The sequence below is a fragment of the Centroberyx gerrardi genome, chromosome 11 (assembly GCF_048128805.1).
Source record: "Centroberyx gerrardi isolate f3 chromosome 11, fCenGer3.hap1.cur.20231027, whole genome shotgun sequence".
NCBI lineage: Eukaryota > Metazoa > Chordata > Actinopteri > Beryciformes > Berycidae > Centroberyx > Centroberyx gerrardi.
In genome coordinates, this window is record NC_136007.1 from 19,644,907 (window position 1) to 19,669,392 (window position 24,486).

General features: G+C 39.0%; 1 protein-coding gene across 1 annotated transcript; it reads left to right on the forward strand.

Annotated features, from left to right (window-relative positions):
- Positions 1-765: 765 nt before the first annotated feature.
- Positions 766-21,143, forward strand: LOC139931791 (moesin a). The gene is made up of 13 exons (XM_071925390.2): positions 766-1,043; positions 12,177-12,260; positions 13,224-13,319; positions 13,468-13,742; positions 14,536-14,619; positions 15,622-15,768; positions 15,922-16,018; positions 16,146-16,309; positions 17,154-17,284; positions 17,414-17,574; positions 17,754-17,846; positions 19,469-19,699; positions 20,264-21,143. The coding sequence occupies exons 1-13, from the start codon at positions 1,032-1,034 to the stop codon at positions 20,426-20,428; spliced, it is 1,740 nt and encodes a 579-aa protein (XP_071781491.2). The 5' UTR covers positions 766-1,031; the 3' UTR covers positions 20,429-21,143.
- Positions 21,144-24,486: the final 3,343 nt, after the last annotated feature.

The window sequence follows — 24,486 nt, forward strand, 5'->3', positions numbered from 1 at the left end:
ACAGTATAGGCTACATGGAAACCAGGATATTTCACAAACAGAGTAAAGTGCAAGATGTGTGCAAGATCTACCATATGTGTGCAATGTGCAAGATCTACCATAAATAGTTGGCTAGACAACAGCAGAAAGTATGAGTACATATACTTACTTTTAAATAAAAAGCATTGAAGTTGAGGTAAAAGTATAGAAAGAAGTGTTAGACTAGTAGCCTAATAATCAATGCAGCAAAGTAGCCTTTTTGCTTAGCCTACCACTTATGATAAACAGTAACTATTAACAGAGCCGCAGTCTTCATATAAACAGCTTAATGGAATTATCGCTATTAAATATTATTATTATCGATTAGGCTGCATTTAGCCTATTGATTTTTGGCAAATTGACCCTGAAAAAAAAATCACTATAGGCCTATAATATCGCTATAGTTTCTGCGATGCTCAAAATGCATAGTGACCTTATCGCACTTTATGGTATTTTTTTTTTAATCTCCTATTGTTTAACTATAGGATTTTCAGTGGTGCTGGATAATATTCGACCAAATACCTGCATGCTATTTTGAGGTTTCGCTTATGTGTTAGGATCACAGTATGCCTAGTTATTTTGTAGTCAGCTACGATTGAGTGTGCTGGTAAAGTTTTGGTGGAGAGGCGTGATTGAGACAAAATGTTCTTCCCTTCAGCCATGTCGGATGAACAGGCTGCAGGCGGAGTCTGCTGCCTCAAAACTCATTTTTAGTCTGGCTCCTGTCATTGGTCTGGGTGTGGTTTTGCAGTCACAGTACCGTTAGCAGGAAATCAAGCTGCAGCCCATTTCACTTTCAGGCGAAACAAAGAAAAAGCAGTCGCCTTGAAACGTTTCATTAGCTAACTACTGAAAACAGCTTGTAGGCAAACTACGACCGGGTCTATTGAAACCAGAGGGCGTTTTATTGGCGCCGTTGTTCTGATGGGAAAAAGTTTTTTCGTGTCTCGTTAATTGGTCTAGCCTACTAACTTTTTTTTTTTTTTTAATTCAGAACCGGACCGGAAAGAAAGATGCCGAAGACGGTAAGACTGTATTCTTCCTTTCAGATTCAAATCAATCAATCAATCTCTCTCTCTCTCTCTCTCTCTCTCTCTCTCTCTCTCTCTCTCTCTCTCTCTCTCTCTCAGACATCATATTATCATATATTCCTATAGGGACTTAGTGTGTGTCTGTGGTACTCATTAGCAAGTTTACACTTTATGGTATCTTTCTTTTCATTTATGGTATCACTAGGCTATAATATTTCTATAGGGACTTATAGTGCTGCTGTCATATTTGTCTAGTATCCTCCTAAAATGTATTGTAGGATTACTATAGCTATTTTCCGTTAGGTGCGTGCGTGTGCACGCGCGCGCTCGTGTTCATTAAGATTAGTCCTGGTCACTAAATCACTCATTTAGGCTACGTGGATTACTGCGTGATTACCATTGCAGATCCTTTCCCCTCAACTTTGAAATCACATTTGCTGGTTCCATTTTCTAAATCAGCTCCGCTCTGAACGGAAGCCAGGCAGTGTGTGGCCTGCAGTAGCATCAAGCTAGTCCTCCAAATCAAGGCCTCTCTTTCACTGAGGACTAGCCAGCAGGGATTTGAGCTATCATATTGCCCAATTGTGTTCTCCCCAAAGCTTGTGTTTTATGAATTGGTGACATAAATGGGAATGTAACTGCCTTTTTAAGTATTATTCACATTCCATATAGAGAAATGAAACGAGTTTGTCCAATTTTGCCCCTGAGCTGTGATACACACATAGGCCCAAATAAGAACAGTCACTCTGACACTACCTGGGATGAAAGCACTGCTGTGTCAAACTTCAGACAAACATCACGTTAATCCATGAACTCAGTATCTTATTTTTTTTTTTCTTTTCAGTGGAGCAGTTTCAGATTAGGCTACTGTCTCAGTTGTCCAATTTCTATCTTTGGGAAAGCTGTTCACGCTCATAATGATGGTACTGCCCCATATAAAAACGACATTATTTTGGGCAGGGGCCAGGGCTGTAGCTGGAATTTTGTATTAGCTTGGCTGATGTGAAACTAGGCCAGTTATTTTAGCCCTTTCGGTAATTAAATGCCTTAATATGCCTATAATTTTTACATATCATGAACCCTGACATACACACTCATGCACTACAAACAGAATGGCAGATGGCAGCCTTCACAAACCCTTTTTCAGTAAAGAAATCCTCTAATCATATCAAAATTTAAAAATGACATCTCAATGACAAATTTAGATGATTGTTGACTAGTGTAAATCATGCTATGGGGGCGATTAATAACTATGAGTTAGTAATTGGTTAGAAGCAATAAATATCCAGAAGTCTAGCCGTGCACAGACTACAGTAACCAGTTTGCTCTGGGATAGGATATCTGAAAATCTGCTTCCCTAGTGGAATGCACAGTTAGCTTAGGTTTGTTTTGCACTGATATTATGCATGGTATACAGCATGGTAAGGGTATGGGCACAAAACATGCACACCTACATGTTAGGCAAGAATTACCCATAACAGTTTAGTAATTTAGTTACCAATCAAGCAATTATGGAAATAAGATAAGACTAAATCAGTAACCTATTCATTAGGGTATTATTTTCTATATTGGTTGTATCATTTTCAAAGTCATTTTCCCTCAATAATTCAATCAAGTGATTTTGGTCATGAATATATAGCACATTACAATACTGTAAGCTTACTTGTTCAGCTGGTTGCAAGTTGACTGTAATAGTCTAAAGTAGGAAGTGTAGCAGCTACTGCAGTAACTGGGTGGAGATGGGCCCCAAAACAAGCACAGTCAGCTCTTAGGCATTGGGATACTGCAGGGCAAGTGCAACTGTATTGTCGAGGCCTGAGCCTTTGCACAATTAATCTGTACGTAACAAGGCAACAACCTTAGAAAAGAGGAAATTAGTAGTGGAGAAAGTACATGGCCAAGAGGAAGCAGCAAGATTTTCTCAAGCTAAGCAGGGCCAATGGATGGAGAGAGGAGGATGTTTAGTTTGAGAGGATTGTGGAGTATGTTAGGCATCCAGGCTCAGATTCATTATTTGAGCAACCTACGTATGATGTGCTGCCATCTGCCCAAAACATAAACCAAGTCTAGGTGAAGTCCAGTTGTGCCCTCTTTGTTGTTTGCAAAGTTTTCTTGAATGCCTAAATACAGTCTATCCTGTCAGGATGCAAAGTTATTCTTTCCCAAGATCATCACACTTGGTGGATGATGATGTCGAAGTCGTTGAAATGCCTGACAGCGGCAGTTGACAGTAAAAAAAAGCTGTTAGGAGAGACAGCTTAATGCATCAAATTGGCTTTATACGTGAAGGAGAACAAGACAGGAGGAAACTATCACTGAGTAGGCACAGGTTAGGGCAGCTAGGGGAGGCTAGAGATTGGGAAATGGAAAGCAAACATAAGCCAACAATTCATAATCCCTCCAGAGGTAATCAACAGCAGCCAAAACCCTGGCCTGTTATTGCAGTCCAACACTGGATCGTCTGCCCCCTTCCTAAATCTCCCTGCACCATGTGAAGATGCAGTGGACAAGACACATGAAAGGAGGACGCTAGATACACTGACTCAGCAGCAGAAGCTAAATGATGAGGCTAGACAGCCCACTTTGTGCCCCGTGGAAACTGGGTGCCACATCTACTACTAATTTGTTCAGGGAGTGAAGGATTCCTGGTTAAAACAATAGCCTACCATATGAATTCTCTTCTCTTTGAAATTTTAGTATTTTGACATTTAGGTCCAGCCAGAATGTTTCCAAAGTGTCGATTTTATGCATGCAATGTTAAAATAGAGGCCGTAGTTTCAGTTTAGTTTAAGCTTCTCATTCACCTGTTTCTTTGCTCCAGATTCTTTAAATATAGTTTTCATTTTGTTTTTGTTTTAGTTAACTGTAACAACCTTGGTGCTGGTATTTTACAAAAACAATAATTATTCAGAAACTCTGCCTTTGCTGGACTCCTTTTGGCATTGCTTCAGTTTCCCAAGGAAGTCATGTTGTGACTCAAGGTTTCTGCAGTTACATCAGTTCCTTTCTGGTAATTTCCTCGCCTGCAGCCTTATATGGAGTTTCACATCACAGTCTAGCTCCTCTCCTCTCTGCTTTCCCCAGCATGGCCCTCAGTTGCCATGCAGCACTTAAGGCTGCATTACAACAAATGCAACAAGGTCAGGGTATAGGTGTATGTTTATCTATCTTTATGTTATTTTTCAACCCAAAGGAGGTATAAGAATTTTACATTTACATATAGTAGAATTGTGATGCTTAGTCTGTGGTTCGTCTGCTTTATTAAAGGATAACCCCAAATGCTCAACACTGGCATGCACAAACGCTTCACTCTAAGTTGGCCATTTATTTTTCAAGCACTAAACAAACACAAAATTATATCCTCTTTGGTGTTAGTGTTAAAATCTCACTTTTGGATCCCGTTCAAGAGGTCATGTTGATATTTTTGCAATTCAGTGGACTGTATTGCTGAGTGGGCCTTACGACAGCAGCAGTCTAATGCTCTGTCAGTGTCACCATCTAGATTTCATGTTACTGTGGTGTTTTGCTATTTGCGGGATGAACGATAAAGCTGTTTTGGTGTTAATACAACAGAGACAGGTCTTTACGATAAGCCAGCCTGTTTCCTGCCACAATTGGTCAATAATGTTAATGATATTATTAATACCCTCTCAGAACGTTTATCCATATATACAGAAACAACCTGCTAAACAAAACTTGAATTTAACTTACCAATATCACCCCATTATGTAGAAATCATGATGGATCTAGTTTTCTGGTTAGGAAGACCAAACTTTTAACAAAGTGTGGCAAAGGAGAAATGGTAAAGTGAAAAAACCCAGAGGTATGCAGTCAGGGGATTAAAGGAATCTGTAGTGCACATAGCACAGCAGATTAACAGTTTGTAAGCTAGAGGTGGCAGACAAACTACAAACTAAACTTTGGGGTTTTTACACACATGCAGCACATAAATGTTCTATTTGGAGGTTCGGCAAACTAGTTTGAGAAAATCAAACAACTAACAGTAAGTGCTGTGCTACTATTTATTAATTTATCAATTTATTTTTATATATTTATTCTAGTTATTTTTTGTCTGTGGACTTAAAGCTGCTGTTGAAGCTGGAAACAAAACAATGTTTTTAACGATTTTCAGCTGAAGGTCACACTATAGGATATAACATACCACTACACAAAAATGAATTTGCCTCATTTGGGAAGCGGCACGGCTGTGCTAAGAACTAGCAGTATGAATACTTATGCGTTTTCTGTCTCAGTATTATGTACATTTTCAGTATTGTAACATCTGTAGTGCAAAAAGAGTGGTTCACCAAGGGTGAACTTTTGGTGAATAGTTCACCAAGGGTAACAAAGGAACTTCAATGTAAATTAATTAATTAATAAATGTGTTTTTTGAAGAATTTTGACAAAATATCCTGAGGAGAATTTTTTTTTTCTATTTTGCAAAGATATGAATCAAATATTTTTACAGTACAGAATTACAATAGTAACTACAGTATGTGTCATGATAGGTGAATAAATTATGATTTGTTGGTACTTACAGTAAATTGTCTAGCACAACCGTCAAGCCAGCAAGTGCAAACAGTGTACATATAGTAAAAAAACTATATACAAAGTACATCAGTGGGCCATAGTCAACATAAAGACAAGAGCTGGAGGGGTATATCAGTGGAAGTGTCCTTTACCAGCAGAGTTTGTGGGATGAAGGTTGTGGCTGGAGAGGGGCTCTGAATCTGCAGCAGATGGCAACAGTGATAGGCTCTTGGTGCCACAGATTTCCTGGCTGTATTGACTGTTATGGTAACTTTGTCCTCGTTTAAAACTGTGAGTGAGTTACACCAAGGACAAATCACTGTGAAAATGTTTTCAAGGAAGGATCTACTAAGAGGAGTACAAACCATTACCACACACCAAACGATGGAAGTTTGCCACTCTTTGGGGATTGAATTATGCTTGAAACATGGAATTAGGTATATGAAAATAAGGCACAATTTTCTTCTCTTTTTTTTTTAAGATGAATTAAAAGTAGACAAGCTACCTCCCCGTCTCGCTCTTAAATCTTGTTCGGTCTACAGATATTTTGTTTCATTCTGTTTTACTCAAGACTTTTTTCTATTCTAAAAATAACAACAAGGCTATTTCATGACCTTTGTAATGATAAATGATTAAACTGAGATGGAATATGCTCAGTTTCATTGACTGAAGTTGTAAGCTTGCCATACTTAGTAAAAAATAACTTAAAGTTGGACTAGTGACCATATTAATCCATTACATTGTGCTAAGACATAAAATTTCCTGTAGACATGCTTGACTATCATGAAAATGGGCAATGTTTTTATAGAAATATCCATCAAAAGACATGTTATGTTTTATTTGAATAATTGAAAATTTATGCGCTTTGGCTTTTTTATGTTACAATATTGTACAAACAAAGTGGTCATGGGAAATAACTCTGAATGACCCCTACCCCTGTCTCCGGCCTGGAGAGAGATGTCTCATCCTCTCCATCTTCATCCTCCCCCTTCCTGTCCCCTGGTTTGTTCTCTTCAGCCATAGGCTTTCCGCAACGTAATGTTCAAGTGCGTACAGCACACAACAATAGGCTAATCTGGAGGCAGTCAGGATGAGAAGTTAAGTCATTGTTTCTCTGGGCCTAAAATAGTGCACACAGTCCCCGGGAAAATGTATAATCTTGGGTCTAGTAAATCACATATAGTCATTACATATCATCAAAAATTCACCAAGCCTGTGCCCCAGTTTTTCCATAATTTGAACACACAAAATACTAATGCACCTGTTTTGTAAATTCGTATTTTCAATTTATCTGCGTGAAATTTCATTAACACCAGCACAAACATTAAGTGGATCTGAACCTTCATTTCTTTTGCCTTTAAGTTGTTGTTGGCTCTTGTTGTATATGATCTGTGTGTTGAGGTTTCAGGTGAGCTGTGAATCACCATGGGGTCCCAGGTAGTGCCAGGTAGCGGTAGATTGTCAGTGTGAATTCATAGTTAAGGATCCTTCTTGCTCCTAAAGCCAGTGATCGTCTCGTGTGTCTGCTTGGTTCTGAAATAAAGATTGTTGCTTTGCTTGGATGACGGGGTGGAAAGGATTGTGGCTGTTGCTGTGCAGTCTGCAAGTTTGATTATATTGACAGATAGCAGCATTGTTCTATATAGAGCGAACATCACACAGAGGTAACACTTGTGTTGCACCTCTGCTGGTGGGAATGTAGGGGAGCTGACTCTGAAGGCTTGGGTGTGTCAAGTGAGGAAACAATGTACCCAATGAATGTTACTGCTATTAACCCCTTTGTCATACAGTTTGTACAGGATTTGGTATGTTTAACATTTGTTGAATATTAAGGAAAAGTCAACAAATATATTATGTTTGTTTTATGTTGACCAAGGTGTGTCTAAATGGTACAGAGGAAGAGAGTAGGCCGTCTGTGAGACTGCGTCGGCGTCAATGGATCTGCAGCGGAGTTAGATCATGTCTTTCAAATTGAACCTTTTCCATAATTTTATGTAATTTCTCTTCCTCTTCTACAAAGGTTGCTTGAGGTATGCCCCAGGGTTCAATTTTGGGTCCACTTCTCTTCAGTTTGTATGCTTCCCCTTGGCTTTATAATCCAGAAACATGGTCCATTGTTATGCCAATGACACACAATTATATTTGCTGTTGAAATCAAACTGCCTCGACAGCCTTGTATCTCCCAAGCAGTGCCTCACTGATATCAAGTGCTGGATGTCTCAGACCTTTTTGTGTCTAATGAGAACAAATCTGACATGATACTGTTTGGCCCCCGGACACACAGAGTCGGATTCAGAAGGACCTGGGTGGTCTATCTAGCCATATGTTGTGATTTTATATCATTTAATGTATATAATTTCATGTCATTCTTGTGTTGCACTGAATTAACTGGCTGACAAGGAATGATAGGTTATGTATCCTGTTTCCCTGAAGGAAGGGAATGAAATGCAATCATGGTTTGCTTCTCTGATGTGATGACAAGGTCCTGTGAAGTGCAGGATTGAACTCATGTGAATGAAAGTGTGTACATGACATAGATATGTGTCATCATGGGTTGGGCAGGGACAACTTCAACATGTAGAGACTGTTCTGTAAAGGTGTAATATCCAATACTGCTGCAGTTCATTTTTCATTTTTGTTCCAAATCCTTATCCAATTTACAGTAATTACAGTACAGTTGAAAATTAGAGTCATTTCAACCACATACTGTACCATGATGAATCTGGTAGTATGGCTTTAATTTATAATGCCAATTTATAAATTATGTAGATGTTCGCCATGCAGTGTGTAGCCCAGTTAAATGTAGAACAGATACGGTGGGAGGGATCTGTGCCACCAACAATTATTGTCCCTAATTCCATGAGAGCTCGTACAATTATCTAGAAACTTGGTGTTGGAGATGGATAATGATGTGCAATTATGCATTTTTAGATTTGACTACAAATGCCAAATCCATACATTTTGACTAAAATGAGTGAATTTTAAATTTTTAAGTCAATTGCATATATTTTAATTTCAGTATTGGGATATGAATTCAATTAAAAAAATATATATATAAGTGTAATTTTTGGTGGCACAGAACCCACCCACCATATCCATTGTAACTTGGGATAAAAAATTACATTGAGAACATTCTCATATCATGTTTTATGGAGTTGACCTCATAAATTAAAGGCCAACTCATACTAAGATAAGATAGGATAAGATAGTATACAGATACAGCATATTCTTGCTTATATGTACTGCATATTGGTTTTTGCTTTATGATAAAATTCCCACGTAGCACGCAGAGCTGATGATTTGTATAAAAGCAAGCTTCAGGTCATACAGGTCATTCAACTGTAAGTTGAAGCGTTAAACCATTAGCATTTCAATAAGAAATAGCAAATTAGCAAATACAAAATTGCCACAAAATGAGTTCCTTGAGTTTCATAGTGTATAGATTGTACACTATGTATATGGGTATAGATTGTACCCAGTAAGTAACATAATGTATAGATTGTTAAAAGTTGAACAGTGTTTGTGCTACAGAATGATTTTAGTGTGGAAGACATTCTGTTAAAAGAATAAGGCATGGAAACATAACACGTGGGCTATCTGAGGCCCTGCTCCTGAGAGGGGTGTTTTGTGCTTGTGCTAATAATAGTGTGTTAAGTGTTGTTGAGTTCTGGCCATGTGAGACACACCCTAACCAGGCAGAAAATGTATGATCCGAGTTCCCTTTTCATGCAACATTAGCCATTTCTGCTCAGGAAAGAAACCGCTTAATTTCCTCTGCATGGTGGTAAAGAACACAACTCTCAGCTACACAAATGAAACAATGTTCAACAAAGTTCCGAAATGTCAGATTAAAGGGAGGTATGCCGAGATGACCTTTCAGCGTCTGCGTTGAAGTTCAGCGCAGCCCCAGAACGCAGGTCTCACTCCAACCCTAACTTTACTGTCTGCAGCTCTCTGTGCGCTGCTAGTGATGACAGGAAGTGGCAGGGTGGCAAGTGTCCTGAGCAGTAAATGGGGTCCTGCTGACACAAATGGGAAAGAACGCGACTCTAATCAGCCCCACAACTGGGAAATAATGCATACCATTGTGGCTCGGGCCAGGCGTGGGCCTCAGCCTGCACAGTTATTTCCCAACAGACATGCATGCTGATGTTTTTGTCATCTCTGAGAGGACAGAGAAAATGAGAAATGCCTGCATGGTGAGTCGGTTTACAAAGTGTAGGATTAAATTATTCTCTTGGCGACCTCAGTGAGGGGGATGTTGAGATTAAATAAATAAATAAATAAATGTATGCAAGTTTTTAACATGCAGTTACCTCTAGAATTCTGTAATCATAGACATCAACAAAGTCCTGAAATCTCATTGCTCTTCTAGCCAAGGCACAACCTCACTGCATTTGAATGTAACACAGCTGTCGAATACTTTGTGTTCATAGTCACTTTACTTTGCAATGCATGGCTGGCTGAATAACCACCTGTAAAGAAGTGTCTTAAAAACATGCAAAGAAGTGTGTTACCTAAAGAGGAATCGAACCTGCTTCAGGCAATCTGTTCTAATGAACTTCTGCTGCAGATAGTTAGCTGAGCAGAAATAAAGACTGACAGGTTGCCTGATGCATGGCAGGATGTAGGCGACTCTCAAGAGGCTCAGTGTTTAGCAGCGCTGCCTCACAAGGCCCAGCCGCCAGAGGATGTGGTTACTTCCTGTAGATAAGTTTCACATTGAGACGGAGTCAGATTGGCATGCTTTTTGCACATCATGTTGTATCAAGAAACGTGATCATTCTTGTTTTCTCCTTAAATCAAAATTACATTTTTCATGATACTGCGATGATTCAGTTTGGGCCTGATTCAGGCTGCAAGCTACATGGTTTTCCCGCGGTTTGTGATTCGCATGTTCAAGCTCTTCCTATTCAGACATGGCCTATTCAATGTGTGCGCGCTGAGGATTGTGGGCGTGCCTTCGCTTGTGCACGAGTTTATTCAAAACCTCGGCTTCTTTGTCCTTCCCATCAGTGTGGTGGAAAATCAGGCCACGGACTTTTTGCCTTTTCATGTCTTTGTGGTGAGGCATTTAAATACTCTGCGTCTTTAATTCAGTTTTGTTTAGGACAAGTGTGCACAAAGATTGAATCGGAAAGCCATTGGGACTTGAACTGGATAAAAAACAATAAAATATATCTTAAAAAAAAATTTATATAAAAAAATTGTTTTATCTCAGCAGAAGTTTCTTAATGGCAACTGCTTTCTACTCAACTCATCGACAAGTCACTCTCCAATTTCACTGCTCATTGCATTAATATGCAACAAACACTTGTTATGGCCACTTCTGCATCACATACCAATTGCATATTCATGGTTTGTTGTCTTCTCCTGTTCCTATAGATTTATTCTTGCGGACTCGAGTCGACGCCTTGATGGTCACATGCATATAGTTGATTTATTTTTAACGTTATTGATAACATTAGCCTATTATTGAGACAAACTATTCAGCAGTTGAGAAACTGCAGTGTACCAGCAATCACAGCCTAAAGTCATAGCTGACTGCTGGCCATAAATCCCTACCTTCCTATGGCTCTGCTGTAGTGGATGTGACAATGAATCCAACTCCAGACATTTTTTCACTGTGAAATTTATTGTCTGAGCTTTTGATACAAGGGCTGGACGCATGTTGCAGGTAGACATGAGTTTCCATGTATTTTGAGGCTATAAAAGATTTAGGTAATGCTGAATTTAGTGCAAACACTTAAGTAAAGCAGGCCTTTGTTTTTTTTATGGGTCAAGGAAGTTCCAAAAAGCTTATTTTCCATCTACAAGTTAAACTCTTCAAGAACATAATGTGAATAAACCCATAGTTTAGAAGGTTTTTAAAAGCCTTCCCAGTCTATCTATAAAGAAGGTTCTTTTACCTGCTCTCAGTGTGAACTGCTTTTTGTTTCTTGCATATTCTGTGAAATAAAGAACCATATTCAAGTTCTGAAATAAAATGTTGGACAAGACATGGAAGTGTTGTGAATGTTATGAAACTATCCCTCTTGAGGCTTGCTGCAGTAATACAGGATACATCAGAAATGCAAGTGTTTGATATTGAATAAAAGCCTCTCTCTCATAGTAACAGCCACTGTGTTGCAATGCATGATGTGTGTGCACTGTGCAGCATCGTCCATATAAGGGCATAGTCCGACCCATAACAACCCATATATGGTGTTTTGCCTAACACCAGTGTTGACTGTAGCTTAGGAGGGCTTTGTTTTGTTTGAGGTGTTTATGTGGAGTTAAATCGTTTGGAAAAAGGGGTAAATTCTGAAAATCCACCCAAAACAGAATTCAACACTTTGTTTCAATGATCTTGGAAAGCTGAAAGAAGTGAACATAAATATCGGTCTTTTCTAAGGAGCCAGTATTCTCTTGATCATGCCAAGAATAATAATGAAGCTTTTCTTTTAGCAGGGAATGGGAAACTGACTTTGACACAGTGATTGTACAGAGGGATTTTATGGAGATATTTTCACTTTAAATTGACAAATGATCTTGCAGTCATGTTGCATCTTGTTTGTGTCTGTCTTGCTCATTCTTCCAATTTGCTCTCTTCCACAGATCAGTGTGAGAGTGACCACAATGGATGCTGAACTAGAGTTCGCCATTCAGCCCAATACAACAGGAAAGCAACTCTTTGACCAGGTATGAGGAATTTCTGTCCGTCTAGCTATCTAATGTTTTCATCATCAGTGCCATACATCATGTGCTCATGTGGAAACCCTTTTATAGCGCAATCTAGCTGCTCTGTTCAGTGAGACAACCAGTCTTTAAGTTTGGAAATTAATTTTATCGCCCTCAATCATACTTGGTTTCATAGTGAAATTATTTGCAATGCATTATGGTTGAGCTTCAGACATAGGAATTAAAGGATCATTCACGTTTGTTTGTTTTTTGTGTGTGTTTTTTCATGTGATATTCAGCTTGAGAGTAGTGTTAAGAAGTGCACCAAACTATTAAGAAGTTACTGTCAAAGTTATACATAATATGGGATTCCCCTTCTGACCACAACAGGAAAGGGAGTGGGGGGGTGGAGGGGGTCACTGGTCCACTGTGTATTTAAAGCAGCACCGCTTCTTGAATTGTTACAGCATGGACAATGTTAGATTACAAAAGAGCAAGGTTAAGTAAAGGTGCCTCTAATACATACTGCTTCATAATAAACAAACAAATGATTTACTTGGGCATTGAATCAAGTTTAGAAAAAACTTTTCACTTTCACTTTTGATCTCTGCCCCCATCTTCTGTCTGTCTTCATAAATACACTTTTTTTTTTTTTTTTTTTTTAATCACCTGTGATGTTCATGGAGGCTATGACAGCAGTTTGTCTTAAGAAAGTACTTCTTTTATGTTCTGAGTTCTCAAAAGTAATTGCCTATAAAGTTTGTTTGTGTGTTAGATGTATGGTTTTTGGCCTTGGTTCTCAAGCAGTGGAAGTGAGTAAGTGAAGAAAAAAACACCAGAAGATAGCATGACGAATATGGTTCCCCAAGACAGCTGTTGTCTGTGGTTCACTTCTCATGGATCTCCTATGGCTGAGTGTGCTAATGTTCTGGCCAAGTGAAGAAGCACATTAACATTATATTCCAACTTCTATGTCATTTTAAGGTTGTTAAGACAATTGGACTGCGGGAGGTGTGGTACTTTGGACTCCAGTACCAGGATACAAAGGGTTTCTCTACATGGCTCAAGCTCAATAAGAAGGTGAGTTCTTTAATATTTTGCCTCACAAAAATGTCCAATACACTCTTTTTGCTACTTGGGGTCAAAACTGAACTACTGTGTGGAACTGATCCTGTTTATTTTTATAACTACAACCTCTACAACTCACCTGTGTCACATTTCACTTCAGGTAACAGCCCAGGACGTGAGGAAGGAGAGCCCGCTGCTGTTTAAGTTTCGTGCCAAGTTCTTCCCTGAGGATGTTTCGGAGGAGCTGATCCAGGAGGCCACACAGCGGCTGTTCTTCCTGCAGGTGAAGGAGGGCATCTTAAATGACGACATCTACTGCCCTCCAGAGACGGCAGTCCTCTTGGCCTCCTACGCAGTGCAGGCCAAGTATGCCGACTACAACAAGGACGTCCACACACCAGGATACCTGTCCGGTGACAAGCTGCTCCCTCAGAGGTGAAGCCCCTTTCTGTCACCTTCTAGTCTCGCTCTGTTCCTGCCCTCCAGGCTATGTGTCCCAAACAAGCACAATTATTTTCAATAGATAATGATATTGTTGAAAATGCCAACTGGAATCAAAGCACATAAGGCCCTTCTCACCTGGTACTGTTAACTAGAACTACTGTATGGCTGTAGATATATATATAGCAGAGCTAGTGGGCATTCTCTTTACATAGAAAATCTTCTAAATGTATTATGTATTATTTAGAGTCACTGATCTAGTCATGAATGGTCTGTAGCAACTGATAATGTAATAACTGCCAGAAAATGTAGTACCTTGTCATAATGTAATAAAATAGCCCTCTAAATGGCTTGAATATGTAACAAAGCCTGTTAATGTAATAAATTGCCTGATAATGTTGAAACCTGAAACTGTTACTTCATAAGGGGAGTAACATATTCTAACTGATGACGTAATAATAAATGTTGACTCATGACTCAAATTGTAATTACATTTAGTAATTACATTATTACATTATTAATCAATATTATTATTACATCATCAGTTACACATTTTTACACCCCTTATGAAGTAACAATTGTTGGTTAATGTCATAATGTCATGTTACTACATTATCTAGCAGTTTATTATATTAACAGGTTTTGGTATAGGGACATTTTATTACATTTTGATAGGTTATTATTACATTATCTGCCAGTACTTATAATCAGATAGATACTGTCCTTCAGCCAATAATTTGTTATGAGCCATTTTTCTCTGTATGACACTGATGTCTCATGGTCTCAGAGTGCTGGACCAGCATAAACTCAACAAGGAGCAGTGGGAGGAGAGGATTCAAGTGTGGCACGAAGAACACAAGGGCATGCTGAGGTGACCATGCATACACACATGTGCTCACACACACACACACACACACACACACACAGGCACGTACACAAACGGAAAGCTGTCATGGCTGAATGTTGGTTAATGTGTTCTTTTCCAAACATTTGAAGGAGAGAAACATCTTTGCCCCCTTGCCTTTCAACAAGTGCATAGTCAAGAGGACCTTTTACACACTTACCCCAAAATACCTGCTGAAATGTGTTCATTCGGGAGATTACTGTGCAACTGTATGATGAAGGATGCATCTATACAGTATGTCAGTAATCACACAACACAGGAAATTCCTCTTTAAGAAAACAGCATGTGCCTACACGGGGGATATCTTCTGGATACTCTCTTGTAAAAAACTAAAACTTAGCTGCAGCATCTCCAGCATCAGAATGCAGTCCACCTGTGATGTTGTTTCATCAACAGCACTGTCACTGTTGACCTCCATGTCCCCTGGTCAGATTCTACCTGACTGATACTGTATGTCCGCTGAACATTTCCTCACAGTCTCCTCCTCAGTATCGCCACTGGTCCCCGACGGTTTTGTGCAAAATGTGGGTCATAGGCTAACTCTCACTACCTTGAAAATGAGTAGCATAAACCTTCCTCTTCATTTTCTTTTCTTTCCAAGGCTTGTTTTCAGCTGTGTTGCTGCAGAGTGCATTTCACACGTCCTTTCCCAGCTGGGACATGCCACCTTGAACTGTTATCTGATTAGTTCTGTCCTCCAGCCTGCTATTTGCCCACATAGGGGAGCATCAGATGGTGGTCATGCTGTATGATGTTGTTGTTGGGATGGGGGTCTAGCAGGATGTAGGCTATATTGAGCTTCACCTCTAAACCAACAGAGAAGCTGTTAGGATAAAGCCTATGTGAAATAATAACAGTAGCTGTGACCATAACTGTATTTGCATTAACAGCCAAATCTCTCTAACATGGCCTCTTATTTATCAATCTCTCTGAAGACATAACTGAAGATACAACTTGTTATTCTTGCAGAGAGGAATCCATGATGGAGTATCTGAAGATCGCTCAAGATCTTGAGATGTATGGCGTCAACTACTTCAGCATAAAGAACAAGAAAGGATCAGAACTTTGGTTGGGAGTGGATGCCTTGGGACTCAACATTTATGAACAGAATGACAAGTGAGTGATTCCACAATGATATAATTATTGAAATTGCTATAATGTACATGCTCGGCATAATCAAGTTTGATATTGGTCACTAAATTCATCGGCCTATTATTCACATGCAATGCGGCTGACCCAAAGTTTTTGTTTTTGCATTGTCCTCAACAGAATGACACCCAAAATTGGATTTCCTTGGAGTGAAATAAGGAACATTTCCTTCAATGACAAGAAGTTTGTCATTAAACCAATTGACAAGAAAGCACCTGTATGTTAACCCTCAATAACTAATAGTCATCCTGTAAACAGTCACCTATTAGTACTATTGTGAAATCATCTGTATTTATCTGTCTATGTATCACTTCTGAAAGAAACCTCTAATGTTGCTGTTGTAGGACTTTGTATTCTATGCTCCGAGACTGCGCATCAACAAGCGCATTCTGGCACTATGCATGGGTAACCATGAGCTGTACATGCGCCGCCGCAAACCTGACACCATTGAAGTGCAGCAGATGAAGGCTCAGGCTCGGGAGGAGAAGAATCACAAGAAGATGGAGAGGCAAGTGTTATAAGCCTGTCAGAAAAATGAATGAACACTTTACATTATAATTGCAATTCTATAATTGCCTTTTTACCTCATTCTATTATACCATACATCTATTTGACAATTTATGGCAAAAAAAGAGGGGGAAAAAAGTATTTTATTGTAATTTTATATCAAAATCTCATTACTTTTACTTCCTGAAAAATGGAACATCTTTAGTCGTAACATCGTGTGCCAGGAGGTGTACATAAAAATTACAACCAATAAAACCATCACAGATTTTTGAACAATCCCGACCCTGCCATCAAATGAAACTGCCTTTCTCTCCCTGACTGATATCCCATTGGTTTACACTTCTGAATTCCCTCCTCGCGTTATGCCCCGCCCCAATATCCTGTTTCAACAGGAAATACATCACATTAAGGAAGCAAGATGCTCACACAGCGGTTTCCTTGTGACTTTCAGTTTAAAAGGTCAGTTAGTATTGCTCACAAAGAGCCACTGGTATGACAGGAAATGTCTTACCACATGTTCTTATCATGTAAACATCATAACATGTTAGTGTGACATATCGTCGTATTGCGGCAGGGTGACCTGGCTTTAAAAGAAACCATCATGCAACATGTGGGTCACAGTTTTGTTCCTTGTGACAACCAGTGTCAAAATGTCTTGAGCAAGACACTGAACCCCTGCATTGTTCCCTGTATGTAATATGGTGATCAGTTGCTCTAAATTACAAAAAATACTCTTGAGGAGTGTTATGATTGCCTTTTACTTAACAAAGACAGTCTCACCATACAAAAGACTTCACTGCTCTAATATATCTTGTGCCACATGTACTGTCTCTATTTCCAATCAGGGCTTTGCTGGAGAATGAAAAGAGGAAAAGAGAGCTTGCAGAAAAGGAAAAGGAGAAGATTGAAAAGGAAAAGGAGGAATTGATGGAGCGATTAAAACAGATCGAGGAGCAGACAAAAAAAGCCCAACAAGGTGGGTAACCTCCTATCAACATTCAACACAGGCTCGTTTTGTCACTGTAAAGAATGAGGATAATCATTTTTATCACGTGACATGGCTTGTCTTTTGCACTTGTGCATCTGTGTGAATGTGGGTGTGCAGAGTTGGAGGAGCAGACACAGAAGGCTCTGGAGCTGGAGCAGGAGAGGAAGCGTGCTCAGGAGGAGGCTGAACGCCTGGAGAACGATCTCAAGAGCGCCGAGGATGCCAAGATGACACTGCTGCAACAGTCTGAGAACCAGATGAAGAACCAAGAGCACCTGGTCAGTTACGCCCATTCACACCACAAACAATATTTTTCTTTTTTATCAATAACGGATGTCTAATTATAGGCGTTGAAACTGAAACAATAATGCAGAAGTGTGGGTTTTCTGTCCGATCTTTCAACCAAATCTTCCCACCATCATATTATGGAAATGAAAAGAAAATGTTGTTTCTGCAGGCCACAGAGTTGGCGGATCTGACCTCAAAGATTTCCTTACTGGAGGATGCCAAGAAGAAGAAGGAAGATGAGGCTGACGAGTGGCAACAGAAGGTGCGGTCTGAGCTACTGCTTTTTATATAATACTCTAATCGTCTCACTTTGATTACAGTAACAGTCAGAGGTAATTAATATTGTCAAACAAAGGTGCTCAAGCAGATTGCGCTCAACTTTAGAAGAGATCATATGAAATAATAGCATTTTGTATGTTGAAAAACACTTGCTTAACTGTGTGTGTGTGTTTGTGCATGTGTGCATGCATGAGAGATTGGGGAATAAATATGTCTGATGTGGCTGTGATTTGTCCCTAAGATAGGGACATACACAATGCCATCAGGAATTTGATCTACAGGGTCTCACCTAGAAGTTTCGTTTACCTTGTTTCCTGATTAACAACAGATTTATAAGCACATTGTACATGTGTACTTCAATGTGAAATGAGCAGGAAACAAGTTAAACGTCATTTCCGTCTGATACTCCACTGGTCAAGTAGCTCCTCCCAGGACAGTGAGAAAGGACATTCCTGGCCTTGTTGTGTGTGTGTGTGTGTTTTTGGGGGAGGGGTGAAGGCTTAGAGCTCGCCTCTTGTCTTTTTTTGGTAAAAACCATGTGTGCCAACCCAACCCCCTTAACTCTGGGCAGTGTGACTCATGCTGTTTGGAGTGGCCGCTGTCTTTGTGCGAGGGAAATCCTGTTCAACTCTTTTGCCCCATTGTGATTTTCTGGCCTGTGAAAGAATGCGGTGCTAACTGGGGGTTTCTTCATGTCGCGTAATTTTGACATTCCAGTCCTACTCATAACTGGCTCTTATCCATAGCAGCTTATAGTAAGTGCAAACTGGCTCTGTAAACATTTATACACACACAACATTAAAAGTGTCCAAGCAGTAAATAAGTAGTAGAGACAGTGAAAACGGGAAACAAGGCAAAGGACACAAGGGTTAAAGCTGAGAAGTGGGAAAATACAATACTTGGCCCTTAATGGAGCCTTAATGGAGCCATTTCCTTTAACTATATTCACTGGCTTTGATTCCTGTTCCATTTACTGCAGCACTGGTGGTTTGTGTAAACACTTATTCATACTTTTCATGCTTTATGGCTGCAGTGGATTGTCTGTGTATTCAATAGACTTATTAAATTAGCATTTAAGATGTCTGCAATAATGTAAATGATGTTGCAAAAGCCGATAGAGATAGCTTTTATTGCCTTTTTTTGTTTTTCATAAAATGTATATCAGTCTATTGAGGTAGACCTACTCTGTAGACTTGCACTGTACTTTAGACAAATTCTATTCAACTTACTATACTTGCAACCTGCATTATATCATGTGATTTACAAGCCTTTCATAAGAAATTGATCACAGTTTCACTGTTCAAAATGGAAATAAACAGGATCCAGTCAGGTTAGTCTGCCAGCATGCACTTAAGAATTTTCAATGCCTCTATTGCAGCGGTGTCAAAGTGGAATTTATATATAAAGCTCTATTAACAAAAGAGTTAATAGCGCTTGGTTAATAGCCAAAAGAGTTCAAATCTGTTTTGTAAGAATAGTGTGCTAGCTTGTGATGCTACTTTAGCTGTTTGTGCTTTGTTAATGTAATGTTTGCCCTTTTATCTGCTTCTTGTCAGTTTGACTGAAGACTCAGCATCACCTCATTAACACTGTGTGCTCCCTCAGGCTGCCATGGTGCAGGAGGACCTGGAGAAGACCAAAGACCAGCTTAAAAGCAAAGTGATGGCGGCTCACGTGCAAGAGCCTGTGAACGCGGAGAACGAGCATGACGAGAACGACGAGAGCAGCGCCGAGGCCAGCGCCGAGCTCTCAGCCGCCGCCACGTACATGGACCGCAGCGAGGAGGAGCGCATGACCGAGGCCGAGAAGAACGAGCGTGTGCAGAAGCATCTACTCGTGAGTCCTTCTTCATATCTGGATATGATGCAAGAAGCGTTTACTTGATTGAAGGAGTAGGAATTTGACATTATTTTAGGCTGATTATTATAGGCTGATTACAAGATTTAATGGATCAGTCAATCAAATATTGGATTGATAGATTGGAAGTTAATTTTCAAAATGAATGCAAAACAAATAAGGCCCAAATTACCACTCTATTGTTTTCAAGCAGCAGTATGTAGATATCAGTTCCATAGCAGCTTAATTATCATGCAAGATAAACAATCCAAGTAAAAGCCATTATCCCTTATTGATTTCCCTTATTAAATCTATACTAATCACAAAGGAGATGTAGATAAAGAGAAGCAGACAGGTTAGAGAAGGATTTTTTAAGCTAAGTTGAGACAATTGAGATGTGGATTGTGCAAAAGGGGCTGCAACTCAATATCAGGAAGGTGTCCCTAATATTTTGTACATTCAGCATATCTATAAATAAGGAGAATGAGTCTCATCAGCTTTTCCTGGAGTGCCTGTTTATTGGTATGAGTTTTGTATTAATGCTTTTGTTCGCTGTGTTGCCAGGCTTTAAGCTCTGAGTTGGCCAACGCTCGGGACGAGACCAAGAAGACGGCGAACGACATGATCCACGCAGAAAACGTGCGAGCCGGACGGGACAAGTACAAGACCCTTAGACAGATCCGGTCAGGCAACACCAAACAGCGCATAGATGAGTTTGAATGTATGTGATGTGTGATGTGTCCGCTCCCCGATGCAAAAGCCCACACACCGAGACCATTCCGCCTAGACTGCAGTCCTGCCTCACACAAGCTATGTGCTTTGTACCCAAATAAATCAGATCCGCAACATGAAATGGCTACAGAAGCACAGCACAATGTGCAAGTATGGATCTGGAAAATTCCATATCATGTAATCATTCCTAATTCTGAATTTAGGTGAGTCACTGGTTGAAAAGGGACATATTTAGTAGTACTTTACGTAGCGTATTATTAGCAGGCTCATGACACATGAAAGAAGCATTTAGAACTTCATCACATTTATGTCACATTTATGTAACATGACTTCGTAGAGAATTTCAAAATAAAAGGCTCCTGGACCAATCCAATATCAATTTTAAAAATGTGCCTTTAGCAATGTTTCTGCTGTACATATCCAACCGTGGCGGCCTTTCACGGCAAGGTTGATTTTTCAGAGACAATAATAATTCTGCCATGATGCCATGTCTTTACTTCCAGCCCAAATGCATTGTAATCTACATAAGCAACTACATGTAATATGACTCTGGAGTGTCTGTGTGGAGCATTAATGGAGCATTCTTTCTTGCAATCTGTAGAGACAATTTCACTTTTCTTTTCATTTTGACTGTATTCAAAATCTTTCAACTGTCACCAATCATATTTTACCCGACTCACAAGGAGATATTAAAGATCAATTTAATTTAGAACATCTTTTTGTCTGTTTTTGCATGCCTAAACATCTACAAATCAGTTTGCAACTACAATGCTTCACTCTTTCTCAGTCCAAATTTTGCTGTTACTGCTCACACTGAAATTAATTCCCTTTCAAATTTGAATACAAATATCCTGAACACCATTTTTGTGAAGAAGTTGTAAACCAAATCAACTTGACAGCATGACAAAATTATAGAGTGTAAACATCTAAACACAACAAACACACACAAGTTCCCTCTCATGCTAGTTATTTCAAATAAAAATAAATTGTTGGCTACATCTTGCCAATATTTCATTTTTCTTCTCAAGCAACTGTTGCCACTTTGTTTTCCAAGCCAATTGGAAGTTGTGATAAAATGCAAAGATTTGGCAACTTACTTGAAAAGACATAAAGGCGTCTTCATTCTAAATGGCTGTTGTTCTTTGTTTGATTGAAATCTACTGTAATGAAAATAACTCATATCAGCTCATCTCACTCATTAACAGTTAAATATATGTGCACATCATGCAACACACTATAACACAAAGACTTGGCTAAATTCCTAGATTTTAATAATTGTTTTGGTATTTGGTAATTCAGACATATTTTCCCAACATTACGTAGCTAATATTCATTTTACATGCAGGTAATGCATCATTTACATTGACCTGCAAATTCACCATACAAGTACGGACCGTATATTATACTGTATAAATTGGCTTCATACATGCACACACACAAACATTTTTGCACTGCCCAATATCCACAAGAGATTCTGTCCCTGAAAGAAATAGATGAAATACCATCAATTATTTTAGAATGAGAGGAAATTGGAGGGAGCACCAATGGCAGATATTACAGTAACTGGCCTTAAACTGCTGCTTCTCTTCTGAGAGCTGTGGTCACTTTCATCCCTCCTGTGGCACATCCGCTGAGGGAAAGGACATTGGTAAAGGAAGTAGTAAACTAGTAATATATAAGGAATATATATAAGGAATATTACTTCATTGTTCCAACAGGGGGAAATAATTTTGTCAGCACCATAAATACACAAAGGAGACAAAACAAAGCACAATGTGGACACTTCTCATATAGACAGAACAGAAGACATCAGGAACATAAAGAAACATACAAAGCATAGTGGCACTAAGACACTTTGTACCTCTGGAGACATTTTGAGTTTAAGTTTCAACTTTAAACATCTTGCTGCTGTAAATCATGTGAATCTACTGGCACATTCAATTGAACAATAGTTTGGGCAAAGCAACTTATTTTGAGATCTTATATTTAATGATTTTACATAAATGTGGCATTTGTATTGAAGCTACTACTGTATTGTTAATTCTTCACTTTGTGGAAAACACCATGAGCCTGTTAATGGATATGGTGTCTCATTGGCATTGTAACGGTTTAAAGCAAAATAGAAAATAAAAAAAAATAGAAATCATATATTTGATTCCAGGATCTTGGACAGTTAATTCTACATTTATGTACGTGGACATTTCTTTCCCTCTAATCTGTGATGTTATTACCTAACACTTTATGATAATGGATAGCAGACTGACTTTGAACACTGTTGCAGCATTGAGGTTCATTTTCTGGGGATATAAGTAAATTTTATCCATATAAACTGTCAGCTCCACTATAATAGCTGTAAACGATCAAATAAACAACATGACAGCTTCCTGTCAGTTGTCAGTGGAGTAGCTCCAGGAAGTGTCAGTTGACGGCATCACAGATCGAAGTCCCGGTTATCAGAAATATAACTTCTGAAGAGATTTGCTTAACCTTTCAGTGGTGTGTCCAGATGAGATCTGATTGGCTCCCTCAGGTGACATATCCCAGAAATGCAGAGTCATGATTGGTTGAGGGTTTGGATTACTGTGAGGCTTCAGAAGAACTATGTTGTCCAAATGCATGAATATGTTGCAATATGTTTGGGTAAGAAAAGTTATTACGAGAGCATCTATTGTAAAAGATATAGGTTTCATAAACAAAGTAAATTTCATCATTAGTTTGGTATTTATGACTGTAGAGTTTTTAGTCAGTTCAGAAACATACAAAAGTGGAAAATCTGATCTAATTTATGCAGAGATAAAGACAAAGGTGCAACATAGACATTGTTTACTATGTTAACTACATCATTCACTACATGAGAAGTTGAATGAACCACATGGTTACCATGGTGATCCTGCTGTGTGGGGGAAGTCATGTTTGATTTGAGGAAGGGGGTTGAGGTTGGCTGGAGTCTAAACCAACATTCAAATGTCCTGGACATGCCACTGTTATATTCACAAATACTGATTCAGTTGAATGTCATAGGCATTTTGAGGTGGATTTTCCCTTCAATTTTAATCTAGTTTCATCCCTATCTTTTTATTTTGGATCATAAGTGAGGAATGTTGGCTGATAATATATAATCAAATACAGAATATTTAGCATTGATGTAGCCCACAGAGTGAAGATCTTTTAGAGCAATCCAACACAGGACAAGGAATGAAAGTGTAATAGCTGGTCACATTTTAGGTGAAGTTAGTCTTACGAAGGTGAACAAAGTGAACTGTAAAGGTGAAAGTTGTATTCTGATCTTAAATGTTCAAGGATGTTTGTCTCCACAGAAGAAAACATCTTTTTCAGAAAATCTTGATAGTATTTCTTGCACAAAATTAGATGATTACATTAAACATGCGCTGGAAAAACACAGTTTACCTTTACAAAATTAGTCAAAATAGACTTACTGTCCTAGATGGGCAGTATTTCCAACACATGTATTTGAAATATATATTTAATTACTTTTGTGTATTTTGTAATTTGGATTCTTCAGGTGTCTCAAACTTGTGTAATTTGTAAAAAGACACAACTGAGGATAATATTTCTCTATTTTAAAGATATAGAAATACTTTTTCTCAAAGAGCTTTTGTTTAGAAAGAACAGCATTTTAAAAACAGGGTATGTGCCCTTATAGAGCTACTTGAACAGCTCACTGCTGTGATAGTAGGCTGATGACACCCAAAGGACCTCATCATAAGGCCTCTGATAGGACCAATGAAATGCCCTCAATCAGCCTGGAGGGGCAGATGGTGCGGGGTGTCTTGTTCAAGACATATCAGTTACTCTCTCTACACACAATCCCTGGATCAACAGTCAAGGGAGTTTTAATTCATTCAAAACCTTAAATCCAAACCTCCAAAATGATGCTGAACTATACATCCCATCAAAAGGCACATAATGAGGCAATAACACACTTGACAGTTGACATTACTTCCTCATACTATTGTTCCAGGTTTTAGTTTGGCATGAACCAGTGGGAGGGGTTTGCTTGTTCGTGGATGTTTAGAAATCTGACTTTCAAAGAT

Coding starts and splice junctions, on each gene's coding strand:
- LOC139931791 (XM_071925390.2), top strand. Junction 13,743..14,535: donor GACAAGCTGCTCCCTCAGAG/GTGAAGCCCCTT, acceptor TCATGGTCTCAG/AGTGCTGGACCAGCATAAAC. Junction 17,847..19,468: donor CTGACGAGTGGCAACAGAAG/GTGCGGTCTGAG, acceptor GTGCTCCCTCAG/GCTGCCATGGTGCAGGAGGA.